Raw genomic sequence first — 18,900 nt, 5'->3', positions numbered from 1 at the left:
TCTTACAGTCAATTTGAGGAGTTTATTCCCTCATTAAAGAATCTTTTTTTATGCTTCTACTCAAATGCGTTGCTGTAATTCATTGTCTTTATTGAAGAAACGTCTATGTTGAAAATGAATGGGAAAATTTCAGACCGCAGAAATAAACAAGAGACATTTATTATCCTCAAAAAGACAGAAATGGGAGACACTGGAGATACAGATTCATTCATTATAAAACAAAAAGCATGAGCTGAAGTCTCTGGTGTGTGTGTGTGTGTGTGTGTGTGTGTTTATGACTGGATACCAGCCCTGTAATAATCATCATCATCATCATCTCACATCAGTGTTAAAAGCTCAGGTTCAGGACGAAGGACAGATGCGGTCAGTCCCAGAGCTTGATCTGACCGTCCCAGCCGCAGGTGATCACCTTCGACGTCTCGTGAGGATGCCAGAGAGCGCTGATGCACACCTTATCATGCGCCTTGATCCGATGATAGAGCTTCGTCGTCTTCCAGTCCCAGATATTCAGCTTCCCGTCAGCATCGCCGGAAACCACGTAACTGCAGCACACCCAGAGAACCAGGTTAAAACACCAGAAAACACTGCTAAAAATTAGATAATATATAACCTATAAATAATTTTATATACATAAATAAATACTGGTGCTGTCAATTGATTAATCGCATCCAAAATAAAAGTTTTTGTTTACATAATATGTACATATATGTTGAAATCATCAAGACATACTTTCCACAATGATTTTCACTAAATGAACAAGTAATAATGAAATTTTATCATTTATATGCACCAATATAAAAATGCATATTTATGAACATAAATATTTGTTGTCTAGGGCTTCATGATTAATCAAAATAAACCCCAAAATGATCATCTCTCAAAGGATGAGATTTAATTAAATAAATAATGTTGCTTTCCCAAAATAACATTCTTTCCACCAAAATAAAAGCTTGATGGTTGTACTATAAAATAAAAGGGTAATTATACCATTTTCTCCCATTTCTTTTTTTATTTTTTATATCCAATATTTATTTTGTTTTAAACAAATATTTATCAATAATAATAATAATAAAATCATAACATTATTTTATTTTAACATTTATCAAACCAAACATAACATGATAATCAAACTATTAAAATAATAATATAAATTAATTGCAATTATTAAATATTATTATTAAAACGTTTTTAGAATTATTAAATTATTAAATAAATATAAGCTGCTCCACCGAAACGAGCGTGTTTGAAAATGAAGACAGACATAAACATTAGTATTGCAAATTTAATATTTTACAATATTACAATTTTTTATTTTAGTGAAATATAATTGCGAATTTTATTTGGTTATAAATAAATAAAATTAATATTTTTACTTAGTAGTAATAATAATAACCAGAACTATTATTATGGTGTTCTTTTCATATAGATACATTTTTTTCTAAAATTGTATGGCCCTACAAACAAGCACAGCAAACTTGGAGCGTTTATTAAAAATAAATAAAATAATTAGCATTTTAAACTAACTACTGCTCTTATACTCACGAATCTGGCATCTTGCTGTGGTCTTTAAGACTTAACGGTCAAATAAAAGCACTTTAAAATCATCGTAATGTTGCTTAATTTTAATAATAATATTTACAGTCCTGATTCTGGAGCGTTTCAGCTGTTTTAAGCTCTAATCACAGCAGATGAACAGGTTCACCTCATGTCTGGAGAGAAGTCCACCTGACAGGCGTATCCCGCCACCATGTGACCCTTGAAGATCTTCTTCTTGTTGAGCCGGAATCTGTTCTGCGCTCCGAAGATCAGGATCTGATTGTCCATGGACTGACAGGCCAGCCACTTACCTGAGAAAATAACACAATAAATCCAGATATTACTGCACAGCTCATCAAGCAATCAGTTAATCACTCTTTAAATGAACAAATGATTAAATTCAGGTTTAAAAATGTAATTAAACAAAACCACAACTATAGTATTTAAAGACCGAAATGCTTTTATTAATCTTCATACTTCATCGATTTAAGAAATTCCATTGAAGTTGTGCACCGACAATAAAATACAGTAGTTAACATTTTAGTGGATTAAAAAAGTTATTTTTTGGGTTTGGGTTTTAGAACAACTTTGATGAAAGGTTTTGATTCACTTCAAATGTTAACTAGTTTACCATCAATTAAATAATCATTAAAACAAAACAGGAAATAAATCACTTTTTAAAATTGACAAATTAATAGACATTTAAAACTGTTTTTTTTTTTTTTTTTTTAATTTTTGCACAGTTAAAACTAAAATAAAAATAAATAAATTAAAAAAAGCATCTTTAAAATGAAAAATAAATAGATAAATATTAAAATAAAATAATATTTTAAATTGCATTTAAAAACCCAAAAGCTTTGATTTATCCGTTTTTTAATCAAATAAAAAGAAATTACATTAAACTCTTCCGGACAACAAAACTTTTGACTTAATTTTACTTTGTATACCATCGATTAAAAATAAAAAGGAAATAAAATTGCTTTTCAAAATGGACAAATTAATAGATATTTACAGCGGTTTAATTATCGTTTTAAACTGTAGTTAAAATGAATAAATTATAAATTAAATCATTTTTAAATTGAAAAACAAACTGTTCATTCCATTCATGTTTTAAAACCTAATTAAACAGTCACAACTATGGTAAATGAATGAATAAATTAACATTTTTAATTACACAAAGCCTTCATCCTAATTTTCGGCTTATATTATGACTCGGGGACAAAAATAACTTTCTACTCAATTTTAAGTTGCTATTGAACAATAAAGAACCATCAATTAAATATTTAGAGTTAATTAACGGTCTTGTAATATTGTTTTGTCGAAGGTGCTGTTTTTATGGCTGTAAACACCAGCTCTTTAAATAACCAGAGCTAAAAATAAAGAGGACAAAATTCTATACAAGTAATCGTTAACCTCACTAATCAGCTAGTTAGTTAGCTGAGGTTCGAGTGAGTGTAATTGAGCCATTCATCTGCACCTCAGAAGAGAAACGCCAGCGTGAAATCTGTCATTCACACGGTCTGACGATATCCTGATCGATTATTGATTATTGATTGGGATTCAGAAGACGTCACTCACCGTTGGGCGAGAGCGTGACCGCAGGCATCGAGTGCATACTGGGCTCAGCGATGTACTTGAAGTCCACAGGAATATCCCTGACAAAACACAGATCCATTAGATTAACGGAGGGTTGACTAGTGATATGAAAGTATTAATAGCACTGCTTTTGAAATGAATGTGCCAGTTGGTATGGAAATTTTCAATATGTATATATATATATATATATATATATATATATATATATATATATATATATATATATATATATATATATATATATATATATATATATATATATATATATAGAGAGAGAGAGAGAGAGATTTAAAACATAATATATATTTGTTTAGAAAAAGTACATAAACAAAAAGAAATACACACATACACGTCCATGAATAAGAAATTATGATAAAAAAAAAAAAGAAATTATGATTTGATATAACTTATAAAAATATATATTTGTAAAAAAAAGTATCTGTAACAATGCTAAAAAATAAACGCATTTATTTATAATAAATCCTTTTTTTTATTATAAAAAGCAATTATATATTTGTAAAAACGAATTTCAAAAAATTAAAACACCCAACATAAATGCACACAAAACAAATATTTGTAATTATAATAAAACGTTTTAATTGCTAAAATAAGTATATGTATATATATATACACACACACATCTATCTTTCTAAACATCTTTACAAAAATGTAATTCTATGGATATGAGAAAGTACATATATACACTATTAATAAGAAAACAATTTGAATTTTGTAAAGATGCATAGAATATATAATAAAAAGATGGAGGTTTGACTAGTGATATGAAAGTATTAATAGCACTGCTTTTGAAATGAATGTGCCACTTGGTATGGAAATTTTCTCTATATATACATATATATATATATATATATATATATATAGAGAGAGAGAGAGAGATTTAAAACATAATATATATTTGTTTAGAAAAAGTACAATAAACAAAATAAAATAAAAAATACACATACACGTCCATGAATAAAAAAAAAAAAAAAAGAAATTATGATTTGATATAACTTATAAAAATATATTATTCATAAAAATATATATTTGTAAAACTTTTTTTAAGTATCTATAACAATGCTAAAAACACATTTATTTATAATAAATCCTTTTTTTTATTTTTATAAAAAGCAATTATATATTTGTAAAAACGAATTTCAAAAAATTAAAACACCCAACATAAATGCACACAAAACAAATATTTATAATTATAATAAAATGTTTTAATTGCTAAAATAAGTATATGTATATATATATATATACACACATCTATCTTTCTAAACATCTTTACAAAAATGTAATTCTATGGATATGAGAAAGTACATATATACACTATTAATAAGAAAACAATTTGAATTTTGTAAAGATGCATAGAATATATAATAAAAAGATGGAGGTTTGACTAGTGATATGAAAGTATTAATAGCACTGCTTTTGAAATGAATGTGCCACTTGGTATGGAAATTTTCTCTCTATATATATATATATATATATATATATATATATATATATATATATAGAGAGAGAGAGAGAGAGATTTTTTAAACATAATATATATTTGTTTAGAAAAAGTACAACAAAATAAAATAAAAAAATACACATACACGTCCATGAATTAAAAAAAAAAAAAAGAAATTATGATTTGATATAACTTATAAAAAATATATTATTCATAAAAATATATATATTTGTAAAACTTTTTTTTTTAAAGTATCTATAACAATGCTAAAAACACATTTATTTATAATAAATCCCTTTTTTTTTTTTATAAAAAGCAATTATATATTTGTAACAATTAAAAAAAAAAAAAAACACCCAACATAAATGCACACAAAACAAATATTTATAATTATAATAAAATGTTTTTAATTGCTAAAATAAGTGTATGTATGTATGTATATACACACACACACACACACACACATATCTTTCCAAAATGGATATACTATGGATATGAGAAAGTACATATATACACTATTAATAAGAAAACAATTTGAATTTTCTAAAGATGCATAGAATATTTAATATTTATTTACAAAATAATAAAATAAGATTTTTAGAATTGCGATTCAGCTTTTTTCTCTTTTGAATTTTAGACTGAGATATGACTCGGGTATTTCTTTAACCACATATTTTCCTCCATTACAGACTGTAAGCATGTAATATATCGACATACAGTATAATCAGCTGAAGATCTGCACGAAACGCACTCAGAAACACAGAGGCTCTCGTTTCTAACCCTAATCTCGCTCTCTTTCGTGTGTGAGGTTTGTAATCCATCTACGACAGAGCAAACGCCTCCAAACTGGAGCAGAACATCGACACCTGAGGCCCAGCACACGATACGGGACCAGAACAATCCCTCGAGAGCACAGACCGGCCCAAAATAACTCACCGGACACCAGAACCAGAGCAAAACACGGCTCTGATAACCTCAAAAACCTGCCGATGGAGATGCAGCAACCTCAATATTTGGTTTGCAGGGACGAAATCACTGAAACAATCACATTAATATTGACTTCTAATAATCACAAGAACAACTCTAGCACTCTATATTCTAATTCTATTTGATCTATTTGTTGACTTGACCCTCTAACACTCGCACTCTCTATTCTATCTGTATAAAAGCCTTGCTGTGTGTACTGCGTTAAGCGGAGACTTGTCATAGCACTTGCATTATTGCTCTTTTGTTGGTTTTGATTGCTTCTATTGTCAAAAAAGCGTCTGCTAAATGACTAAATGTAAATGTAAGAAGCTTTGTGCTGTTAGTTTTGACATGAAACAAATTGTCAGTTTATAACCATAAATAGTAAATGTGGAGTAGAGACGTCAATAAAAGCGTTTGTGACACAATAACGTCACATTTACCTCAGAAAAGTCTGTTTAATGACCATAAACTATAGTCAGCTAGAAAAATATATCACTATATTACATATTCATTATATTCTTACTTTATCTGTTCTTCAATATTTAATGCATACACTAAAAATCTTACTGTTCAAAAACTTTTGAATGGTAATGTTTTTTTTTTTAAAGAATTCTCTTAAATATTGATAATAATAATATGTTTGTTGAGCAGCAAATCAGCATATTAGAATGATTTCTGAAGATCATGTGACGCTGAAGACTGCAGTAATGATGCTGAAAATACAGCTGCGCATCACAGAAATAAATTACAGTTTAATAGATATTCACACAGAAAACGGTTATTTTAAATAGTAAAAATATTTCACAATATTACTGCTTTTGCTGTATTTTGGATCAAATAATTGCAGGCTTGGTGAGCAGAAGAGAATTTCTTCAAAAACATTAATCTTACAGTTCAAAACGTTTTCATGACCGATTTATGCATATACACTACCAGTCAAAATAAGTTATTAAAGCTGGAGTCGAAACCATTATTTCATAAAAAAGTGCCTGAAGTGCAATTTAAATGTTTATATGCTTAAATGTTTATTTTGAGTGTGAATTATTAAATAAATGTGATATATTAATTACAATTTAAACAAAACAAAAACAAATTTAGCAGTGTTATTTTATTACAAATGAGAGACTATTATAGTTTTTATTAATATATTGAATCATTTTTATACTTTTTATCTTACTTTTTACATTAAGAATTTTGTAATTTTTATTAGTATATATATTTTATTAATTTTCATTTCAGTTACTTTACTATAAAACGTTAAACTAAATGAAAATGAAAAATGTTGCCTTTGGAATTAGCTGAAAAAAGTTAGTTTTTATAGAAAAAGTTATTTTTTTCAAGTAACATTTATTTTATTTCAAGCAACAAAAATGTTTTTTAATGGTTTTAGTTTCAGTTGTAGTTTTAGTTAACTATAATAACGCTATATATATTTCCTTTTTCTAACCTGTTGAAAAGTATCAGCTAAGAATTAAACTGAAATGAACGGATCACTTTTCACCTCAAAAATCAGATTAAAAAATAAAATGACATTTGCAAAAAAAAGAAGAAAGTGCTGCCTGTTTTAAGGACCATTAAGACACCGCAGCATTATTTTAATGGTATCGATACACATTTTGCTCTAAAATCTGAATGATCACATCTGAGTAGATTAAAAAAATGATATCCATCAAACATATTTATTCTGTCTTTTTGCAAACCATTTAGTAGCAGCTGAATACCATTTGAAAATCTGGAATCTGAGGGTGCAAAAAAATCTAAATATTGACAAAATGGCCTTTAAAGTTGTTCAAATTAAGTTCTTAGCAATGCATATTACTAATCAAAAATTAAGTTTTGATATATTTACAGTAGGAAATTTCTGAGAGGTTAACCTGTGAGCACAACGACCCCTTGTTCATCAAGAGCAGCACTCACTCTGTGGATATAATGTGAATTTCAGTAATAATTCCTCACCACTCCCAGACGCGCAGGCTTTTGTCGTCGGAGGTGCTGACGAAGCGCCGGTTCTCGTCCACGAAGGTGATGGTGTTGACGGCGCCGAGGTGTCTGTCGTACTCCTGAACAACCTCGCCGGAGCGGATATCCCACTGCACACAAACACAGTCACATCAGTCAACAAAACCCAGAGATGCAAACAGGTGAGAACATTGCGTGGATGCAAGCTCCACACGGAATTTCTTTAAAAGATATTTGCTTTGTGTTCATTTGTAGTTACTTTAAGGTATTTAAAAAATATATTTTTTGTTATCTTTTATGTCCAAAACTAATTATTTAGACCCTCCCCCTCATAAAAACACTCTCTCACTGAATCTAAGCAAATCTCATAGGTGACCTATTTTGATCTCAAAAAGGTGAGGAGTTTGCATCTATGAAAACCAGAAAAACAAACTTTACTTTCATGAAAAAACACTATCTGAAATAAAATGTAAAAACTTTAGTTTAACGAGCTACTAAAATACTAATACTGGAATAAAAATGATATTATATCATATATACTAATTAAAATGGAAAAGAAATGCACGACTAAATTACTAAAACTGAAATAATTTATTAAAAAATTATGTAGATCTACAAAAAAGAATTAAAATGACGAAAATTCACTACTAAATAAAAAAAATAAAATGAATACAAATTCAGACATTAAAGAAAGTCATTAAAATGATAAAAATCTAAATCAAATCACTAAAATTAGAATAAAAATGAATTAAAATGACAAAAATATACAACTAAATTACTAAAACTGAAATAAGTCAATAATTTTATAGAAATTTTAAAAAACTAAATACACAACTAGATTACTAAAATTAGAATAAAAACGAATTAAAATGACAAAAATATACAACTAAATTTCTAAAACTGAAATAAATTAATAAAATTTATATAGATATTTAGAAAAGTGAATATAAATGGCAAAAATACACAACTAAATTACTAAAACTGAAATAATTCAATAATTATATAGAAATTTTAAAAAACTAAATACACAACTAGATTACTAAAGCTGGAATAAAAAAAATTAAAACATTTGGACATTAAACAGACATTAAAACACAACTTTGTTACTAAAAATGAAAAAAAAAAAAAATGAATAAAAACAAAAATGAATAAAAATTATAGAGACATTAAAAAAAAAAATATTCAAATATCAACAAAATACACAACTAAATTACTAAAACTTAAAATTATATAGCCATTAAAAACAAGAATGACAAAAACAACTAAATTAACCTAACATATAAAAATAAAAACTAATTGAAAATACTAATAAAATCTCTAAAAGCATCTCAATGATACTGAAGTAACACTAGGCTGTATTCGGTCCTGTGAAGTGTTTATGACACAAAGTGTGAAATAAGATGCATGTAAGCGTCCTCATGAACATGAGCTGAAATAACATAAATATAATGAAATATTGACACTCAGCTCTTGGTTTTGTACCTGGACGATCTTCTTATCCGACATCCCAGCGACAAACAGGCTCTGCTTGTCCTCATCCGGGTTGAACTTCACGCAGTAGGGAACCTTTCTGTTGGTGAAGCGGGCGATGCACTGACCTAAACGAGCAGAGGAGATTCGTTAGGACTGGTCGACCGATATTGGTTTTTTTAACAGCCGATGCCGATATCTTGGAAAGCAGGGTAGCCGATATAATTCTACTGATTTTAATTAATATTAGGGCTGTCAAAATTAATGAACACAAATTACAATTAACAAAAAGCAAAAAAAGGCTTCTAACACTAGCTTGCTCTATTCTATCTGTTTTCTTTTTATTTATTATATAATAATAATAAAAAAACCTTGCTACGTGTACTGCATTAAGCTAACTGAGACTTGTTATAGCACATGCATATCATTGCTCTTTTGTTGATTTTCATTGCTTCTATTGTCCACATTTGTAAGTTGCTTTGGATAAAAGCGTCTGCTAAATGACTAAATGTAAATGTTAACAACACATTAACGTAAATTCATTTTAAGGGGAAAAATTTCATTTTAAAGGCATTTTCTGTTTGACCCGTTGCCTAGCCTGTAGTTGGAGAAATGGAGATGCAGTATTGCCAACTAGATTTAGCAACTCTTTTATCAAAAAAGTGGCTAGCGACAAATCTAGCGACTTCTTGAACAAACCTTACTCCCGATTTCTCTCAACATGGCAACATGAGAGCTGTCAGTCATTACATGGGAAACAAGTAACTGCTGTTACTTCTTTGAAAAAGTAACTCAGATATTTCCTTCTAAATTAAAAAGTAATGCATTACTTTACTAGTTAAAGTAATCTGATTACGTAACTTGTAATGCGTTACCCACTGTGCTCTGCCGTTTTCAGTGCCGTCAAAATAAAAGTCCCACCTCGAACACATCGGCCAAACAGAAAAACGTATCGGCTAATGCCGATATTTGGAAAAATGGCAAATATCGGCCGATATATCGGCATTGGCAATATATCACTCGACCACTATTCATTAGTGCTGATCGACTTCAGCCGCTCACGATGAACTGGAGGAATCTGCCAAACTAATCTGATCTGCCCAATATAAAAAGCTGAATCCATCTGGGATCTGTTGTTGTGTGTTTGTGTGAAGTTGTGTTAATTTTGTCAGCTATTTTCAATTTTAGTCTTAGTCCCGTGTTAAATGTCCTTGTTAGTTTTTATCATATTTAGTCAATATTATCCTATTTAGTTTTAGTCGACTAAAAGTCTCAACATTTTAGTCTAGTTTTAGTCAATGAAAATTTGGCATTTTAGCAATAAGATTATTATTAATTAACCGTACAGCAACATTCATTTTGGCAGCCATTTTTAATTTAGTCTTACTCAAATGTACATTTTAGTTATCATATTTAGTCAACCTTGTCCTGTTTTTGTTTAGTCAAGTTTAAGTCAACAAAATGTATGAGCGTTTTAGTAAATGAAATCTTAGTCACATTTTCGTCATGGTTAAACTGATTAAAAAAAAAATTACTCAAAATTATAATCGTAATGATTGTTATTTGAGAATTTTAATTTTGCATTTAAAGTAAGTGCACCAGTAAGCAGTGGACTCATACACATGGTGTATTTTACCTCATCTAGTGTACATTTTGTCTCCATTTTTTCATCAACGAAATTGCATGTTGATATAGTCATAGTTATCGTTTATTGACCTTATTGTCGCCACGCCTTAGTCATGAGAAAACAAGCTTGTCAACAAACATTTTTCGTCATAGTTTCAACACTAGTGTGAAGCTCTCACCCGTCTCTGAGTCCCAGAGTTTGAGATATCTGTCGTAGGCGGCGCTCAGGAACTGTGTGCCAGTGTTGTTAAGCAAATGTCACGCACAGCTTTACTGTGACCTGCAGAGACACCAGACATCAGTCAGACCCGCATATTATATATATATATATATATATATATATATAAAAATAAAGGTTTGTTTACATAATATGTGCATATACTGTGTATATTTATTATTTATTTATAAATAGACATTCATGCATGTATAAAATATATAAATATATCCATGTAAATATTTTCAAAAAGTATACTCTGAGTGTGTGTGTGTGTGTATATATATATATACACATACATATATACACACACACACACACACACACACACCTGAAATAATTTATACAAATTACATACACATAAAAAAAATGATTAAAATGCAAAAAAACAAAAATGTTTTATAATTATCAATATTAATGACAACTAAATTACAAAATTAGTAATAAAATTAGTAATAAAAAGTTAAATTACAATTTAAAATAGCTAATAATGTAATAAAAATGTAATAACCATATAGTAAGTATGTAGTTAATTAATATTACTCAGTACTTAATGTATAATTACACTGTAACAAGGACCCCTTAAAATAAAGAGTAACACAATAATATCATTATCTAAGAGTTATTGTACCAAAATTACAAATATTTTGAGTAAAACTGTTTCAGAAGTGAAAATAAAAGTAAAATAGTATAATAATAACTTAAGCTTTACTCTGACAAACTAATTTAAATTCTTGTATGATTATTATATCAAGAATTAACAATATTACATTATTCCAAAACTAATATTCTATATTCTAATATTCTAACAGACTGTTTTAAATAGTGTTTTTGCATGATAATTACTATAATAATAAATTACTATTATTATTCTGTTTTAGATTGTATAATATTATATTGTTCTAACAGACTGTTTTAAATTCTTTTATTTCTGCATAATAATAATGATAAAATACTATTATTAAAATTATTTTACTATTTTAGATTGCATAATATTATTGAAAAAGTTTTAATTATTTATTACTATTATTGAATTATTATTGTTCTTATTTTGCTATTTTAGATTGCATAATATTATTATATTATTCTAACAGACTGGTTTAAATTTTTTTTTAAATCATCCCCCATTCAAGCTGAGTGAATGAATCATGACGTCTCATGAATCTGGTTCAGTCAGACCCGACAGCGGCTGATCAACGAGCCGAGACGCAGGAGAAACATCACTCGCTCCTCAGAGTCATTAAAGCACATCACTCAGACAGAGAGTCTGTAATGAACTGTGTGTGACTCTTCCTCTCCGGCCAAACCAGACCAGAGCAGAGAAAAACCACTCAAGACTCACCAATAAACGTCCGCGCACATCTCCTGTCGTTATAAACCTCCCACAACTACAAGAGAAGACGAAAACAACGTCAGCACACACTCATATACATACAACATGGACATACACTCTTCAAACGCATATGAATGCATAAAGAAAAGGATCTTTCAGATGCTGCAACTTGTCATAAAACCTGCTTGTATAATAATAATAATAATAATAATTATTATTATTAATAATAATAATAATAATAATAATATTACACAATAATTAGATAAATGTTTAAGAGTGTCAGAGTAAAACAGTACATCAACAACTACAATAGTAACAGTAATAATTATGTTTTACTCTAACAAACTGTTTTAAATTATTGTATTTTTGTATAATAATTATATTCATATTAATCATTTTAACATTATATTATTCTAACAGCATGTTTTAAATTACTGTATTCTTGCATTATTATTACTATCATCATGACTTTGTTTTATTCTAACAAACTGTTTACATTAATTTTTTATTTTTACATCATTTACATTACATTTCATTTTTTAAATTATATGAATATATTACATTAATATAAATTATATTAATAATATTATATTAATCTAAAGAACTTTTATATAATCATATTTTTGCATTATCATCATGATATTAACAACAATTATTGTTTTATTCTAACAGTCTGTATAAGTTCTCGTATTATTATTAATTTTATTACATTAATACTTATTAACAATAACAACAGTACAATACAATAATAAATGACTTGTTTCACCAAGACTGCATTAAATGCTAGTATTACATGAATAATTATTAATAACTAATATAACTATTATATTATTAGATGAACAGACTATTAAATAGACTATTATTATTATTATTATTTAAGAATTAGAAAAAAATACATTATTTAAAACAGACTTAGATGCAGTAAAGAACAGTTTTACGTAACGGGTCATAATCTTGTCCCTGAAAGTACAAATTTGTTTGAGCGAGAAGCTGAGAGTTTGAGCTGAAGATCTCACCTTGATCTTACAGTCCATGGAGCAGGAGAGCAGGAGATGACCAGACATCGGGAACAGACGGATGGCGCTGACCCCCTGCAGACAGAAGACCATACGACCATCAGAGTGTGTGTGTGTGTGTGTGTGTGTGTGTGTGTGTGTCATGAGGTGCAAACACACCCTGAGCGCCTCAAAGCAGCATGAACTCCAGCCACACACAAACTCACCACTGTTTGCACACTATGATGATTGTTGTGGGGAAAAAGAAATCTCCAAATCCAGTCATAAAAAGGGAATTTACTGTGCATTTGGCAAAATTTGGATGAATAGATCAAAACAAGGGCTGTGCAGTAGTCACTTCACCAGCGTTTCACCATTTCATCTGATTAAACCATCAGCAGATACACAGAGACTCCAACATCTTCACTACTTTGGTTTAAATTAAGTATATTACTATGGTTCAACAGAATGTACTTCTTAAAGTAATAATAATAAAAAAGGAAGACACTGTTCTGTAAAATAAAGAGGGGAATTTGGGGGAAAAAAAAAATAAAATAGGACCTTGTAATAAACTGTTGTTTAATTTTTTGTACCTTTCATGACTTCAATTAAGTCAATTTTGATTTCTAAAAGTTAATTTAACCATAAAAACAGAATCCAGACAGAATTACAACAAAACAGAAACATGATAAATAATTAAAAAATAAATAAATAAAAAAGGTATTTAAGAAAATAATAAAACTGATTTCGTAAGGCAATAAAATTGTTTGATTTTGTGATTATTAAATTTGGATTAAAATGTAATTTAACCATTAAAACTGAATACAGAAAAATTACTACAAAACAAAAATAAAAATGGGATTTCACAGGGCCCCAAAAATGTCATTTTTGTTAATAAATTGCCGTTTGTGTACGTTTCATGATTTCAGTTAATTACATTTTGATTACTAAAATTGTATTAAACAGAATTCAGAAAAATGTACACAGAAAACACAAGTTTTCAGAAAAATAAAAATTAAATGGATTTCATAAGACAATAAAATTTTACTTTTTGTTTATAAATCATTTTTAATTCTGTATGTTTCATGATTTCATTTAATTAAATTTTTCTTACTAAAACGTAATTCAATGGAAAAATAAAAAGGAATTTGGTAAAAAATGTAATGGACGTCATAGGGCCCTAAAATTGTATTCTTTGTTAATAAATTGTGGTTCAATTGTGTATTTTTCATAGTTTAATTTAATTTTAAAAATAAAAAATGAAACTGATTTCATAGGGCCCTAAAAATTTATTTTGTGTTAAAAAAATTGTGGATGTTTCATAGTTTAATTTAATTGCATTTTGATTACTACTATTTAACAATTAAAACAGAATCTAGAAAAATGAAAGAAATCTTGATTCCGCAGGGCCCTACCTTGGTGTGTCCGGTCCAGACGTGCAGCTGTTTCTTGGGCAGGTAGCATTTGTCTGGGATGTCCGCTGAGCGCAGGTTGATGCCCACGTCCTGAGGAACGTGCAGGTACGAGCGGCCCTGATAATCGTACGCATCTTTAACTGCAGCGAGGGAGAGGAAGCGGTTTAACAGCAGGTCGCAGACACGTTTAGCTGCATGTGTGTGTGTGTGTGTGTCGTACTGTGCAGGATGGTCTTCTCCTCCGCTGGAGCCTCTTCTTCATTCTTGCCTCTCTTCTGTCTCTTGGCTATGATCTCGTCCAGCTCTTTCTTCTCGTCCTGTCACATCAAAACAGGATTAAACAAATGATTAGTCTGTAATAACACAGGTTAAAGGTGAATTTGGGGTCTTTAGGTAGAATTAGACATTATGGCATCAATCTGATGGTTTCCTACAAAGGTTCCTAAACAAATATTACACAGAGAATGACATGAATAATGATCAGTTATTTAAAAATATATTACAAGGATTTACTTTGAATCAATTTTCATTCAGATATTGCTATATAAAACGTGTATTCTTGCAAAACGTATTCCTATATTTTATTTACAACTTTGAAAACCCATTTTATCATAAATGTGACCCTGCAGCACAAAAGCAGTAATAAGCAGCAGGTATATTTGTAGCAATAGCCAACAATACATTGTATGAGTCAAAATTATACATTTTTCTTTTATGCCAAAAATCATTAGGATATTAAGATCATGTTCCATGAAGATATTTAGTAAGTTTCCTACCATAAATACCTCAAAACTTCATTTTTGATTAGTAATATGCATTGCTAAGAACTTCATTTGGACAACTTTAAAGGTGATTTTCTCAATATTTAGATTTTTTTGCACCCTCAGATTCCAGATTTTCAAATAGTTGTATCTCAGACAAATATTGTCCGATCCTAACAAACCATACATCAATGGAAAGCTTCTTTATTCAGCTTTTCAGATGATATATTAATCTCAATTTTAAAAAATTGACCTTTATGACTGGTTTTGTGCTCCAGGGTCACAAATTGATTCATCTCATCGTAAACTGAAGGTTGTGAACGTCTCACCTCGGAGGGTTTGGCCACGTCTTTCTCATCCTGGTATTTGGCCCAGGGTCCGAGGAAGCTGTCGATGTCCGACGCTTCTCCACCTTTCACCTTCTTCCTCTTCTCCGGCTTCTTCGCTCCCGCCTCAAACACCGTCAGCCCTAGCGCAGGAACAGTAACAGCACGATTTAACAACCGTTTCTGATTACATACAACACACACATTTAGAAGCTGTTGTAATTGATTTAATAGTTTTAAATGAGACTGACTTTTTGTTATTTTATTTACTTATAAATAAACAGTATTTGTGTGTGTGTGTGTGTGTGTGTGTGTGTGTTTATATACACTGCCGCTCAAAAGTTTTTTAAAGACGTTTCTTCTGCTCATCAAGGCTGTATCCATTTGATCAAAAATACAGAAAAAAACTGTTAATTTGTGAAATATTATTGCAATTTAAAATAACAGTTTTCTATTTTAATATACTTTAAAAATATAATTTATTTCTGTGATTTTCAGCATCATTACTCCAGTCTTTAGTGTCACATGATCTTCAGAAATCATTCTAATATGCTGATTTATAATCAATGTTGGAAACCGTTGTGCTGCTTCATAATTTTTGGGGACCTGTGATATTTGTTTTAGGATTCTGTGATTAATAAAAAGTTAAAAACAACAGCATTTATTTAAAAAAGAAATTGTGTTACAATATACAGTACAATGCTATTCAAAAGTTTGGGTCAGTATATTTTTTATTTCTTTTAAATTAATATTTTTATTCAGGAGGGATGCGTTAAATTAATAAAAAGTCATAGTAAAGACTTATATTGTTAGAAAAGATTTCTATTTTGAACAAATGCTGCTTTTTTTTCCTTCACAAATTGCCATTTTATTAAATGGTTGTAATAAATATCAATTTTATGAATATTGCATTTTATTTTCTACATTAACATTTTGCAGTTTTGAACAAAAATTTGATTAAAAAAAAAAAAAAAAAAAAGATTTGACTGGCTTATGAAAAATCGGCTGTTATAATATTTAATATTAACATTTCATAATCAGATGCACTTGAATCTAAATAATTATGGGAAAAATACAGGGCAGGTCTTTATTGTAGCCTTATGGATTTAAATGGCTTGTAGTATGAAATTTTTTTTTTTTTTTAATTATATATATATATATATATATATATACACACAAAATGTAAAACATAAAAATATGACCGATTATTTATTATTAAGTAAATATTATTTATAACAAATTATGAGTAAATATTTTATTTGAATATATAGTAATTAATAACATAAAATATATGCAACATGCAATGTTACAAGTAAACTGAGTCCATTTTAATTGAATGTTATTATTGACATTGTTTATAACTGCGAAACATGGCAAAGACAAACATGATGCAAAAGAAAGCAGGCGGATGCTGAATGATGTGAATCAAACCTTTGTTTTTCTCTGCTTCTTCTACGGCTCCAATGTAGCTGTTGGACGAGACCTGACTGGTGTCCACAGACGGGTCCAGAGCGTAACCTGATCACAATCAACAATCACACATTTGATATCAATGACACACGTTCTGTGGATGATTATAGACAGATTAGAAAAGCTACACTACCAGGCAAAAGTTTTTGAACAGCAAGTTTTTTTTTTTTTGCTCACCAAGTCATTTATTTGATCCAAAGTACAGTAATATTGTGAAATATTTTTACTATTTAAAATAACTGCTTTCTATTTGAATACATTTTAACATATAATTTATTTCTGTGATACGCAGCTGTATTTTCAGCATCATTACTGCAGTCTTCAGTGTCACATGATCTTCAGAAATCATTCTAATATGCTGATTTGCTGCTCATAAACCTTTTATTATTCTTATTATCAATATTTAAAAGTTGACTCAATTTTTTTCAGGATTATTATAAAAATTAGGCTAATACTTTTATTTAGCAAGGACGCTTAAAATTGATCAAAAGTGATGATAAAGACATTTATAATATTACAAAAGCTTTCTATTTCAGATAAATGCTGTTCTTCTGAACTTTCTATTCATCAAAGAAACCTGAAAAAATTCTAATCAGCTGTTTTCAAAATAATAATAATAATAAATGTTTTTTAAGCAGCAAATCAGAACATTAGAATGATTTCTGAAGGATCGTGTGACTGGAGTAATGATGCTGAAAATTCAGCTTTGAAATCGCAGGAATAAATTACATTTTAAAATATATTCAAATAGAAAACAGTTATTTTAAATAGTAAAAATATTTCACAATTTTACTGTTTTTGCTGTACTTTGGATCAAATAAATGCAAGCTTGGTGAGCAGAAGAGACTTCTTTCTCGACGTATCATCGACGTCTATCTCTCACCAAACGTAGAGAACGTTCTCCTCTGTTGCTCAAACATGAAGTCGTTGACATGAGCCGGTTCGGCGAAACCAGACAGCATGTTCCTCGGGGCGGCCATCTGCTGGGATCTGAACGGGTTTGCTGGTCCAAACTGCAATGAGAAGAGAGACCTGATATAAATAAGATGCTCATATCACACAGATATGAAATACACAATATGCATCCATCAGTCTAGACAAACAGCTACATCAATCACCTCTGGAGCAAACATGGTTTCAAATGTAGGGTTGTAAGTGACTTCTTTGAGTGCTGGATCAAGATGAACCCCGGTCTCAACATCTTCCTGACAAAGACAAACAGAAAACAGGATTTTACTTGTTATATGTGACTCTGACTCTGTAAATGTCATAACTCTTATGATTGTGGTGCAGGGTCACATTGATTGAGTGAACGGAACACCCAACATAACCACATTTTACATAGTAAATACATAAACATGTCAGCGTTTATCAAACTATAGTTCGCTTAAAAATCATTTTAACGTCATAAAAAGCTACTGTAGTGCAGTATTTTGAGGTTTGTTTGCCGCGAATATTTGTAATGGTGAGCGGCGCATTTCTGGATTACCTTCACGGCGACTTCAGGCGCGGCATTCAGCACGGCTATCGTCGTTATGCTACCGGATTTTAACGGCTGAAGATGAGCTAGAGCGTCTGGGTCGACTTTCTGCGGACTGGTACCGGATTCGGACTCGTTTTCCGAATCTGAGTCGCTGCCGTACGAAACGAGGGAAGCAGCCGCCGCCGCCATCTTGGATGTTGTGGGTCTTTCGTCAGAGGGTCCTCACAGACGAATACTGTTCGTAAATTAATTCCTACTCTTAAAATGGATGTTATAACACATATTTAT

At 29.6% G+C, this 18,900-nt stretch overlaps 1 protein-coding gene across 1 annotated transcript; it reads right to left on the bottom strand.

The window, feature by feature from the left end:
• Positions 1-143: 143 nt before the first annotated feature.
• cdc40 (cell division cycle 40 homolog (S. cerevisiae)) lies at positions 144-18,862 on the bottom strand. The gene is given in 16 exon segments (XM_058756942.1): positions 144-542; positions 1,703-1,847; positions 3,115-3,191; positions 7,517-7,650; positions 9,002-9,117; positions 10,795-10,866; positions 10,869-10,895; positions 12,172-12,217; positions 13,179-13,253; positions 14,573-14,712; positions 14,793-14,889; positions 15,663-15,802; positions 17,091-17,177; positions 18,013-18,142; positions 18,248-18,334; positions 18,619-18,862. Coding segments are annotated over 16 exon segments (1,734 nt in total). The 5' UTR covers positions 18,802-18,862; the 3' UTR covers positions 144-364.
• Between the last annotated feature and the right edge of the window lie 38 nt (positions 18,863-18,900).

The sequence above is a fragment of the Onychostoma macrolepis genome, chromosome 20, assembly GCF_012432095.1.
Source record: "Onychostoma macrolepis isolate SWU-2019 chromosome 20, ASM1243209v1, whole genome shotgun sequence".
NCBI lineage: Eukaryota > Metazoa > Chordata > Actinopteri > Cypriniformes > Cyprinidae > Onychostoma > Onychostoma macrolepis.
Note: the sequence above shows the minus strand (reverse complement) of the source record. Positions and strands in the feature narration are given on the sequence as shown.